General features: G+C 36.9%; 1 protein-coding gene across 1 annotated transcript in view; it reads right to left on the bottom strand.

Annotated features, from left to right (window-relative positions):
* The window catches only part of LOC106646036 (uncharacterized), a 321,141-nt gene that overhangs the window by 294,460 nt on the left and 14,619 nt on the right, over nucleotides 1-12,062 (bottom strand). The window contains exons 2-5 of the mRNA XM_089598068.1: nucleotides 3,821-3,905; nucleotides 3,645-3,776; nucleotides 3,422-3,530; nucleotides 582-733 (exon numbers count right to left, since the gene is read on the bottom strand). Coding sequence (XP_089454194.1) covers nucleotides 582-733; nucleotides 3,422-3,530; nucleotides 3,645-3,776; nucleotides 3,821-3,905 — 478 coding nt within the window. The remainder of the gene's footprint in view (nucleotides 1-581; nucleotides 734-3,421; nucleotides 3,531-3,644; nucleotides 3,777-3,820; nucleotides 3,906-12,062) is intronic.

Here is a 12,062-nt window from a genome sequence, read left to right as displayed (position 1 = left end):
TGTATATGGTGCAGGAATTAATTGATTATTCAACAGATAAATTTTGAAACTTGATAATAATCATTTCAAATATTTTATAAAATCAGCAATCCGAGCTACTGCGCTCTTTAACACAGGCTAACTAACCCGCCCTCCGACATATAAACACTAACATTTTTTATGTGTTGATTCCTAATCTTAGAGTTTCCTTGGTACAAATAATATTCTTAGCCGATTGTTACCACCACTAATTAACCGGGGTTATACTCCAAGAAAGGGAAGTTGTAATTGACGAGTATATCAGAGATTCAATACATAAACGATAACATAATTTTTACTGATGTAAGTATCCTAAAGTACTAAGAAGACCTTAAAAAAGTTGCATAATAAGACCTTAGTAATAATTTATACCTTTTTTTAGTCTAAGAAATATATATTACGTACTAAAAAATAATACTATGTACTTATGTACGTGTGTTTTTGTATTAACGTATTATACAAAAAGCTGATTAAACTTACTTGATTTTAATTGAGAATACACATGACACCTGTTATATTTAAAGATTCAATATTCATATGAAAATCTTAAAAATAGTCATTACCTGGAAAAAACATCTGGATAGTGTGTTCTTGAGAACGCTTTCTTTAATTCATCAAGTTGGAAACTGGTAAAAGTTGTTCGGTATCTACGCTGCTTTCTTTTTGGTAAGAAATTATCAGTGTCCGCATTACTTTCAAGACTAGCTACAGCTGCCTTACAGGTTGATTTTTCTATATCGTTTTCTACTTTACGTGTCCAAGTACCCTTTTTTTGAATCTTAGATACCGATGATAATTGTATAAGCGATGTTGACTGTCGAATTGTTTGTTGATTTTGATGCTTGCTGGCATAAGAAAATTAACGTATGATTCGACCATGTTGATTAGTACATGAACTTTTACTGATATTTACTAAATTGCTTGGTGGGATTTTTATTTCTCTTATTTAACTGTAATACGTCAAATCAAGTAACATTGGAATGCAGTTTTGTTCTAAAATTAACCTTATAAATTGAGTAACCTGTTTGTGTGCTGTATGCATACTCACATATAATTTCTAAGAGTGTTGTATATGTAAAAAAAATTTCGTTAAAATAACGTTTTACCACATAGCACATTATTACAAGTCAATGAAAACTTTTTTTGCTTACCTGCTTCTTAAAAATTGAGAATCATACTATGTATAGTTGAAATAACCTAACATTTTACCTCATTGGCAAGAATATTCTAGTTTCGATTTTTGTGTACCAATACTTTTAAGTTTATATAGTTTTTTTACATTTTGATTATCTGGTAGATATTAACTAACTCTAATTTCTTATTTTTATTACCTGTAATGTATGTTATCTATTATATTCTATTTACATAATGCTTTGTAACAATAAACTGTAATATCTCTCTTCTATTTATTTAAGATACAATAGAAGTACTTAGTCTGAGTTACTTACGAAAGTCAGACTATGCGCTTCTGGTAATCACTTTCTCCAAGATTTTTTAGAGTTTCTCTTGTTTTCACTATTTATGAAAGGGTTATTTCAACTTTCTAATGGTATAAATAATTAATAAAAACACTTTTATTAAATTAGTAGGTGCTTATAAGTCGTATTTTGATCCATGCATAATAATGATTGGTATCAGAAGACTAAGTGATATGGCTGATACAAATAGAAAGCACACAAAATGAGTTAGAGTAGTAAAAACGGCTAAGATTTTACAAAAGGTGCAAAATTAAATCTTATTAGCACTGAAAAATGCTCTAGTGGCTGCAATGTCAGCCGTCATGGCCAGTACCACTCAGGACATGTACAAGCTCACGGCCACCATCGTTTTCTTTTCAGCCGTGCCACACATTAAATGGGACATTGGTATTGGTTTGATTCACACGTTTTTAATGGTCTTCCGATTTAAGTAAGGTTCTCAAAGACATACGTGCAAATAATACACGTATACACAGGGAAGCATAGTTGAACGCTCTCAATTCACTGGATGTCCTAAAGACAAGACATAAACATTTACAAAAATTACGATGGTGCTAATAATGTATTCTTTATATATGTACCAATTTTAAGGACAATACTGTTATATTTATTGATTTTTTCTAAACAACAATTTAACTGCATAATGTCAGTCTCTTTGAAGCCAACACATACTTTGATGCATGAAGCTAAGTCAACCAACATTGGTTAAACTAATAATGTTTTCCTTAGCCTTATGTATCATTGGATATTTTGTTTCCAAGAGAACGGTTAACAGGCAGTTGAAAAGTCGTAAAAAAAAAAAAAATAAATAAAACAGTACTGCCCTTTAAACCAGTATACTTATTAATTATATTTATGGCTGTTCTTAAAATCTTTTTTCAATCAATAACATACTTTTACGACAACAAAAAAAAATTATGCATTGTTCAGCGTAACTACGAAACGACAGGTAGCTTTACTCTTGGCTTTCAAGAAAGATCATCGTACTGCAAATATGGTAATTTATTGATTGCTCGCAAATTGAACACTCAATATGTTACATCCCCAGTTAATACAGTCAAATCATACCATGAGTAAAAACGTAACTTTCTTGTCAAATTCATAAAAGACGTAATGTGTACACCACAAGGTCATATGACAAGTGAAGTTTATACGTCACTTATATGCATGTTTGTGTCTTAACTTCGAAGTTAATGTTTCATAATATGCTGACATAGGTTGACCTAATTCAACCAAAGGCCTTTTTTACTCAATCTGACGCTATAGGAAAAGTTTTAGTCAGCTCTTGACTCTCGTGTCTCGCGAGTACCTTATACATGTAAGGCATAAGGTGTTTACTTAAGTAACTCAGTTGCATTTTAAAGACATCAATACTCTGTGATTACGCAAATAGTCATGGTGCCAGAGCAAAAAAAATTGAGAAAAGTGGTAATCCTTCATAACAATACGGTATTTTGCTTAAAATTAAAAAAAACTACGTTGCATAACACCCTAAATCGTTGACCTCGACGGAGATACACGTCATTGTTTTTTATCGCAAAAAAACTTTAAAAAGGATTTTTTTCCGTTTTTATCAAATATCTTGGAAAGTTTTAGTTTTGGAGAAAAATGTTAAAACAACAGTAGTTGACTTGATAATTTAACATGAGGAGTAAGCTTAAAAAAACAGTATTAGAAAATTTTTTCTATCGTTTAAACAAGTAAAAAAGCCGAAAAACGTAAGAAAATTAAAATGCATGAAAATGCATGTTGCAATATTCAAAATTAAATTAAAAACAAAAGTTTAATGAACTTTAGTATGTTTTTTATTGCATGCCAAGTCCACCCCAATCAAAAATATCCAGGTGGATTTTCAGGTGGATCCTGGATTTCTAGATGAAAATCCAGCCATTTGCAGGTCGATCTACGTGGATTTTCCAGCCCACCCAGGGTATGTCCAGGTCGATCCACGTAAATTTTCCAGCCGATCCTGGTGAATATCCAGGTCGATGCACGTGGATTTTCCAGCCAATCCAGTTTAATATCCAGGTCGATCTACGTCAATTTTCCAGCCAATTTAGTTGGAGTTTCAGGTCAATCCATGTGGATCGACCTGGATATCCACCCAGATCGGCTGGAATATCCACGTCGGTTAACCTAGATATTCACCTGAATTGGCTGGAAAATCCACGTGGGTCAACCTGAAAATTCACATGGATAGGCTGGAAAATCCATATGGATCTACCTGATAATCCACATGGATAGGTTGAAAAATCCACGTGGATCGGCCTGAAAAACCACCTGGATTGGCTGAAAAATCCACATAGATCAATCTGGATATTTACCTGGATGGGCTGAAAAATCCACGTAGATTGACCTGAAAATGGCTGGATTTCCAACTGGAAATCCAGGATCTACCTGGAAATCCACCTGAATATTTGTGATTGGGGATCACCAAATTATGAAATGGCGGCCGATTGGACAATTGTTAATTAAAAATTTCGGTGGTGTATTGGAATTGTAACTGTTGGAATTAGTAAGGTATAACATTACCTTTACTGCCTAAGAAACTGGACTTATTAAATAAGAAACAAATAAGAAATTTATTAACCAAAAACGGAAAGTACAATGTCTTTTTTTTTACAATTTTCAACTTAGACAAAAATAATTTAGTGCAATTGATAACGCTTTTTTTTACATAAATTTTAAAAAAAATAAAAAAAAGTGGCTATGGGACCACTAAAAGCCAAGATACAATACTTTCAGTTTTTTACGCATTCTGGCCATTATATTCGATTTTTAGACTTCGGACCGGCACGATTTTTTTGCTAAACGTTTATTGTACCATACGAAATTTTTTTTCTATAGAATAAGTCAATCTTTTTGCATGTAATGACTAATTAAAATAGTGTACAACAGCGCGTGAGCCACGGTACTTAAGCAGCTGTAGGCAGCGATGCATGGCGCATGCGCAGTAGATCGAAAAGCGCTTCAGTAGAACCTTTTGGCGTTGTGCCTAGATTTTTAGTTGCACAATTATTGCTTTTGGACCTATCCCGCATGCATGGTACATCGCTGGCTGCAGCTGCTCAAGTACCGCAGCTCACGCGCTATTGTACACTACTTTAATAAGTCGTTACATGCAAAAAGATTGACTAATTCTACAGAAAAAAAATTTTGTATGGTACAATAAACCTTTAGCAAAAAAATCGTGCTGGTCTGAAGTCTAAGAATCAAATATAACGGCCAGAATGCGTAAAAAACTAAAAGTATTGTATCTCAGCTTCTATTGGTCCTATAGCTACTTTTTTTTTAATTATGTAAAATAAGCGTAATCAATTGCCCTGAATGGTTTCTGTCTAAATTGAAAATTGCAGGAAACACGGCCTGGTATTTTTAGTTTCTTGTTAATAACTTTTTTATTTGTTTATTTGATGAGTCCAGTTTCTTAGGTAGTAAGGGTAATGTTATTTTCCACTGATTCTTTCTCGCTTGTTTAAGCAATAGAAAAAAATTTCCTAATTCTTTTAACTTTCATGCCTTATGTTAAATCATCAAGTTAACAACTTTTGTATTCATCATTTTTTTCAAAAACCAAAACTTTCCGAGATATTTGATAAAAACTGAAACAAAAGCTTTTTTAAAGTTATTTTGCGATAAAAAACAATGACATGGATCTTCGTTGAAGTCGACGATTTAGGGTGTAATGCAACGTACTTTTCTTTAAATTTTAAGCTAATTATCGTATTGTTATAAATGACCACCAACCTCTAATAATCTGACGCTTTAATTATGAGGAGTGAGGTTCAGTGAAGGAGGCCCACCTAGAGTGGCTCCAGCGATACCAGAAAAAGCAGAAACCGCAACATCTTCCCGGTCACAAACTTATTCGTACAGTTTAATGGACCACTGAAAAATACTTGACGATGTATTAGGAAACTCTGAATCAGTAGTCACAATGAAAGGTTATCTATACCATTTAAATACAGTTTTTTATTTAACTAAAAGGAACAAATACGTTTAAAGATGCCTCCACTGGCTTATTTTCTAGAACCAACTTATCCACCAGTCATCCAGTTGAGCAAGTCATTTTTTTGTTTCAATAACACAAAGTCTTAAGCATAGTAAACAAATATGTACTCATAAAGAGAAACCAAAAACTACTAGAAATGGAGGAGATAATGAGTAAAGTTCGCAACAGAAGGGTTAGCTGCAAATATATAACATCTGTGGGACTCAACATCTACAGTCCAAATGCCCATTTGGTAGTGCTGTATGCTATTTATGTAAAAAAAGTTAGGTAGCTACAATGTGAACAACAAAATAAGATTCTATGGCACATTAAGTTACTTAATTGAAGATCACATAACCACAAGTGGACATATCGTTTAATGAAATTTGGCAAGTAAAATTCACGTGCTAAGTACCAGTCAGAGACAGATGTTGTGTATTAAAATTAGTGGGTTAATTATTGACTTAAAGCTGGAAACACACTCTGTGCGGACTGGTGACATTAGAAAATACGACGGAGCCGTGAGATCTGTACATCATTTAAGGAAACTGTGAAGATCTGTTCAGGCATAAGCGGTAAGTGGAATTTTCTCACAAAATCTAGTTAAATGAAATCTTTGTTTCGTGCTAGGTACATATCCTCAGTATGTCAATGCCAAAGCTATCCAAGGAACAGACTGCATAGCTCAAGAATCGGCTTTGTAAGCACGACAAAAATTTTTACCACATTTTCTGAAAAGTTGGTGGGCTCCCTTGGTAATGATGTATCTAAGACCAGGAGCAACACCGATTTTTGCAAGGAGGAGAGAGATCCTGTATGCCTTGAAGTATACGCAGGCCAAGAAAATGAACATAAAAAAATGTGTCAGAGTATTGCACATGTGGCAATCACCCTGATTTGGGCCTTGCCTACTCATGTAGTCGTAAAAAAAAGAGCTAGCAGTAAAGTGAAACTTCATTAATTTAATTTTAATATTACTCAAAATTTCTTAATTTTTGTAATATATTGTGCAAGCATATGTACCACACCTAATTGTGTATATCTATTAGAAACTGTTCACGAGGGAAGGGGTTTTATGCTGCTCCCAATCCAGTTCAGTCGTGTAGAGGTGGAAGTGGTTTACGGCGGAAAATAAATATAACGCAAATGTGCAATAAAAATATTTACAATATATTTACAGTGCTTTAATTATGAAAATGTGCTCAAGTGAAGGCAAGCGGAGAGAAGCTTTCTCTGCCGCCGTGGCGCGCTAACTAACATACTATGCTCGCAGAGCAATATTTATAGAGACAAAAGTTAAAGTAGAAATTCTAGTACATTGATAAATAAAGGTACAAGAGTAAAGGTAAAACGGTCTCTTGGGCATTGCAAATGTACGCGATGATAAAGGCGTATGATCGGAAAATTACTTCAACTTTAATACAAGAATAACGAACGTGACGCAATTTGAATTTAGAAAAGGTTTGTCGGCAAATATTCAGGTACAAAACTGAACATACCGCCCGCCATACTACGGTTCGGGGTAAACGGAGTATTAACAATTAGCACTGCACTTATGTAAAACAAACTTAGAGTCTGTATTTTGAAAATGTCAATAATGTAATGGACCGGAAAGCGTCCAGCCGAATATGGTGCGCTGGGCCATGGGTGTCCCAGGTAGTCCGATGCGTAAGCCCTCTTGAAGAACTCGTGGAAGCACATCAGCTCCTAGCAGCAACTCGATTTCCGTCAGATCGGCTCGAAATTCGTCTGCAAGCTCCAAACCCTGTAGATACTTCCAGTCGCCTGGAAGCTTGAAGTTTCCTGACCTGTAGCTAGATATGAGCGAGAGCACTAGAGCTTCGCACGTGAGCTTCCCGTCGCTAACCATGGAGGCGAGAGTAAGGTAAGTTTTTCCATGAACTCGCGGAGTCTTGATGCCACCGATGCCAATGACCTCCATGCTGGCCTCTTCATATTCCTGGCGAAGTTTACTTAGCAGGCTCTTTGCAACAAAGGATCGCTGAGAGCAGTTGTCGAGCATGGCACGAGCGATGAGTGTGCGTCCGTCCGGGCCTTGAATTCGGACGAGCGCAGTAGGCAACAGCGTAGTGTTTGAAGAGTCTGGCGATGCCATCCAATGACAGGATACGCGACTCCCTTTCGTGAGTGTAGCAGGCCATGCAGAAGATGCAAGATGCACTGTAGTGGCAGGATTCTCGTGCAGCAGCGTATGGTGATGCCCGTTGCAAGTTAGGCATCGTTTGCTTGATTTGCAGCTTGCGAGTTTGTGAGCACCAAGGCAATTATAGCACATGTTCTTGGCCTCAACAAACTGTTTGCGTTCATGTGGCGATTTTGCTTTGAAATCGGCACAGCGTAGTATGAAATGCTCACCTTGGCAAAAGTGGCATTTCTCCGTAAAGGCGGCATATGCGTGCGAAGTAGAAGACGCCGTCTTGTCCTTCTTCCGTGTTGCCTTCTCTGTAGAAGACGCGACGATCTCGAGCATCGAGATGCGTTGTTCAATGAAACGCACGAGCGTTTCAAGTGCAGGAGGCTCGTGGGTACTGCTGAGCGATGACTCCCATTCTCGGAAAGTTCGAGCGTCAAGTTTCCGAGCTGTAACAGCGACCACCAAGTCATCCCACTGGTCCGTCGGACGCTTAAGCTGTTTAAGTGCAGCCAAGGCATTTACAGTGCCACTGAGCAATGCCTTGAGTTCGAGCGGCGATTCGTTGCTTACAGCCGGCGCGGCTAGCAAATCGCGAGTTAGCGCGGCAACCAAGCGCCGCTTGTTTGCATAATGATCCTCCAACCTTTTCCATGCAGCCTCGAAGTTGGCGTCGATTACCTGGATCGTCCTCAACAATTCAGCCGCCTCGCCTTGCACATGCGTCTTGAGGTGCTGAAGCTTCTCGACGTTGGAAAGTCGAGAATCGTTGACTATGATCGCAGAGAACAGATCCTTAAACTCGAGCCAGTCGTTGAAATGTCCGGAAAATGTGGGCACAGCAATGGACGGCAGGTTGCGAGAGTTAGCTGGTGGAACAGGAGCTGGGTCTGATGCGGGCGATGCAGGAAGTTTTCCGAGCTGTTCAGCCAAATTAGCTACCGAATCGAGGTAAGCTTCTTCGGCGATTTCGTAGCTGTTTTCATCGAAATAGCCGATGTCCTTAGTATCGTCTGGAGCAATGTTGAGAATCCTGAGATGAGTGTCCTTGAAGTCATCCCAGTTTATTCGTAGTTGCTGTATACGGCTCTCGATGATTGCACGAGTGAACTTATCCTTGCCGCGCTTCTTGAGGTTTTCGTAAGCATTGCTAATGCTTTTGTACAACTCCTGTTGACGCTTAAGTAAAATTTTGAGTTCCTTGACGTCTGCCATGACGCAGTCGATGTCGCGATGAAGCGCTTGATAATAGGGCTGAGTGTTGGCAGCTAACGACCGCCCGCCTTGGCAAATTCAAGCACGGAGAGCATGCACACACTCTGATTCCTTGAATGACTCACTACTGCAGCTTCGCGAGAGCGCGTTCACCTACACGGCATCAAATGGTCAAGGCAAAATTCAAGGCTTCACTGAGCACTAGCACATATCCACTCCTGCACTGACCGTCGGTCCCTGGAACCACGCTCTGCTACCAAAAATGTTCACGAGGGAAGGGGTTTTATGCTGCTCCCAATCCAGTTCAGTCGTGTAGAGGTGGAAGTGGTTTACGGCGGAAAATAAATATAACGCAAATGTGCAATAAAAATATTTACAATATATTTACAGTGCTTAAATTATGAAAATGTGCTCAAGTGAAGGCAAGCGGAGAGAAGCTTTCTCTGCCGCCGTGGCGCGCTAACTAACATACTATGCTCGCAGAGCAATATTTATAGAGACAAAAGTTAAAGTAGAAATTCTAGTACATTGATAAATAAAGGTACAAGAGTAAAGGTAAAACGGTCTCTTGGGCATTGCAAATGTACGCGATGATAAAGGCGTATGATCGGAAAATTACTTCAACTTTAATACAAGAATAACAAACGTGACGCAATTTGAATTTAGAAAAGGTTTGTCGGCAAATATTCAGGTACAAAACTGAACAGAAACCTTAGAAAAAAAAACAAAATACAGAAAGCGAATTAAAGTCGTTTCCTTCTCAACTACTTTCTACACTTATTTGTACGGCAGACTAGTCTAATTTGTAGACAAATACGACTAATACTTGCTTTTTGCGCGCTTACTTATAAAGAGTCTGCGAGATTAATAAAATTTGTTGGAAGGAGTGACAGGAAAGGAATAAATAAGTGATCTCCGAAAATATAAGTAATATTCATATTGTTTCATGGATTATTATTCAGGAATTGTCGAAATAAATACATTAATGAAAAAAAAGTCCGGATACGCATTACTGGAAATTGTAAGCTCATACTCAATCCAAAAACTGTGATTGATGAGTGCCCTATCCAAGAAAATATCTTCAATAGGATACATGGGGCAAAACTAGTTTGCCTCTTAGATATTATAAATGCATGTACACAGTTGACAAAAAATGAGAAATTCAGTAAGGCATTAATGATAAATACACCAACAAACAGCTTCATACGTCTAACCAGAGCAGTCTAGGGCTCAACGAATATTTTAGCAATTTTTTGACACAAAATTGAGTCACTTATCGAGAATTTTTTGTGAGTGCTCAACGTTTTTCATGATCTTTTACTATTTGCAGACTTATTCTACAGCTTTGTACAAACTATGGATGTAGTGTTGACCAGATAATACCAGATTGGGCTCCACTTGCACCTAGCCAAATGCACATTTCCTTCACTTTCTACACAGTTTTTGGATGACAAAATTAATGGATTTGATGGGCATGCATCTAATGAGCATATTAGCAAAGCAGTACGAGTTTTCATGCACCAAGGCATTCTACCCCACAAGACTTAGAGTTTTTGAAGTTATACTTCTATAGACGCGTTATACCCAAGGGTAAATCAACAGTTTCAGATTTTGACCTTGAGAAAAGTATAACGGAAGTGGATTTTGCTTGATTCTTCCCCTTTGCTTTGTCTCCCGTGATGAACTTCTGGTTTTCTCTAAACCACATGACGCCACATCCCATCACCACGCCACACATTTTAAATTTCATGAATTAAATTTTTTTTTCTTTTAACCGATTCTGAAAAAAAAAAAAAAAAAAAGAGAGATTTGAATCCCAGAGCCTCCTGCACACTAGTCCAGGACATTACCAACTCTTTTACGACGGTTACCACTGGATTGAATTTGATTCCTGCATGTAATGGTGTAGTTCATAACTTATTATTTTATGTTAATTTTTATTTAATGTATATTAATTCATTTCATTAAATTAAAAATTAAATTAATGAATAACTTACTTCATAGAACAATTTTTTGATGTAAAATATCTAATGGCGTGCTTGGGGGTTTGACCAACGCTATGAAGCTACCGTGCAATGACACGATCTCCAGTTTAACTCGGGTTGGCTTGGCTCAGCTTGGCTCTCTGTCTCTTTCTCCACGCGCTTACTGTCGCCCCTCTCTTGTTTGTAAAGTGTAATAACCTTATATATAGCTTTATAGAAGAGTGTGCCATAATTGAATATTATGTACATATGTATGAGCACGCGGTGGCTCAGTCAGCTAGGTCGTGGATTGGCTCCCAGGAGACCATGGTTCTCGGTCAGTGCGACTTTTCGGGCAGGTACCTCTGTGATTTTTCACACGTGTTTATTCACCAGGCAATGCTCCTCAAGAAGGCTTTACCAAACGAGAGAGTTCTGAATTAGAAAATTCATCGATAATTGGGCGTTTTTTATATTATATATAATTCAGTCCACTGATTTCAGAAGAAATAGTTATAATTCTTTTAGAGCAGTCTGTTGTGTCAAAATTATGTAAAATTGTGTTTTGAAGTTCGTTTTGCTTATCTTTTAATGGTTTGATATACAAAAAAAAATAAAATAACCAGCTTGTAGGGCAAAAAATTTTCTATCAACAAGCACTTATAATTTTGTTTTGACAAGCGCAAAATAATGAGAAAAAAAATAAAAAAGCATTTTGGCAGTACCCCTGTAAGAGTAACTGAGATAGAGGGAGCCATTGATCGTCTGCTATCGCACTCGCCGTGCGCTCTCTCACTCTCTCAAACTCTATTGTACTTATACAGGTAGGCTTTTTTCATTGCTTTTTTTAATATTTTGCGCTTTTAGTAAATGATAAATTTATATTAAAGATAGTATCTTTTTTTTTATTTCTAAAAAATTTCCTTTTTGGGAACAGGATTATTTTAAAATATCAATATTTGACCGTAATGCGAAGTTTTCCCGGGGTCTTTCAATTGTGTTTATTTAAATTCCATCTTAACCCGTCTCCAGTAAAAAGCCAACAAAATTCATGCACGTAAGAAAGTACGCACAGTAAACAGGTATCCAAAAAGAGACAGAGAGACAAAGAATGTAATACACCACGAACGCTTATTATTTACTCTCATATATACTCTTGTATGTATGTTAATGAAAAAAAAAAATATATAAACATGATTTGTTTTTTTCTAATCTGTCATATCTACTGATAACAATACATATTC

The sequence above is a fragment of the Copidosoma floridanum genome, unplaced genomic scaffold (assembly GCF_036245765.1).
Source record: "Copidosoma floridanum isolate Cflo_tuat_1 unplaced genomic scaffold, Cflo_Japanese_pri ptg000005l, whole genome shotgun sequence".
Lineage (NCBI taxonomy): Eukaryota > Metazoa > Arthropoda > Insecta > Hymenoptera > Encyrtidae > Copidosoma > Copidosoma floridanum.
Note: the sequence above shows the minus strand (reverse complement) of the source record. Positions and strands in the feature narration are given on the sequence as shown.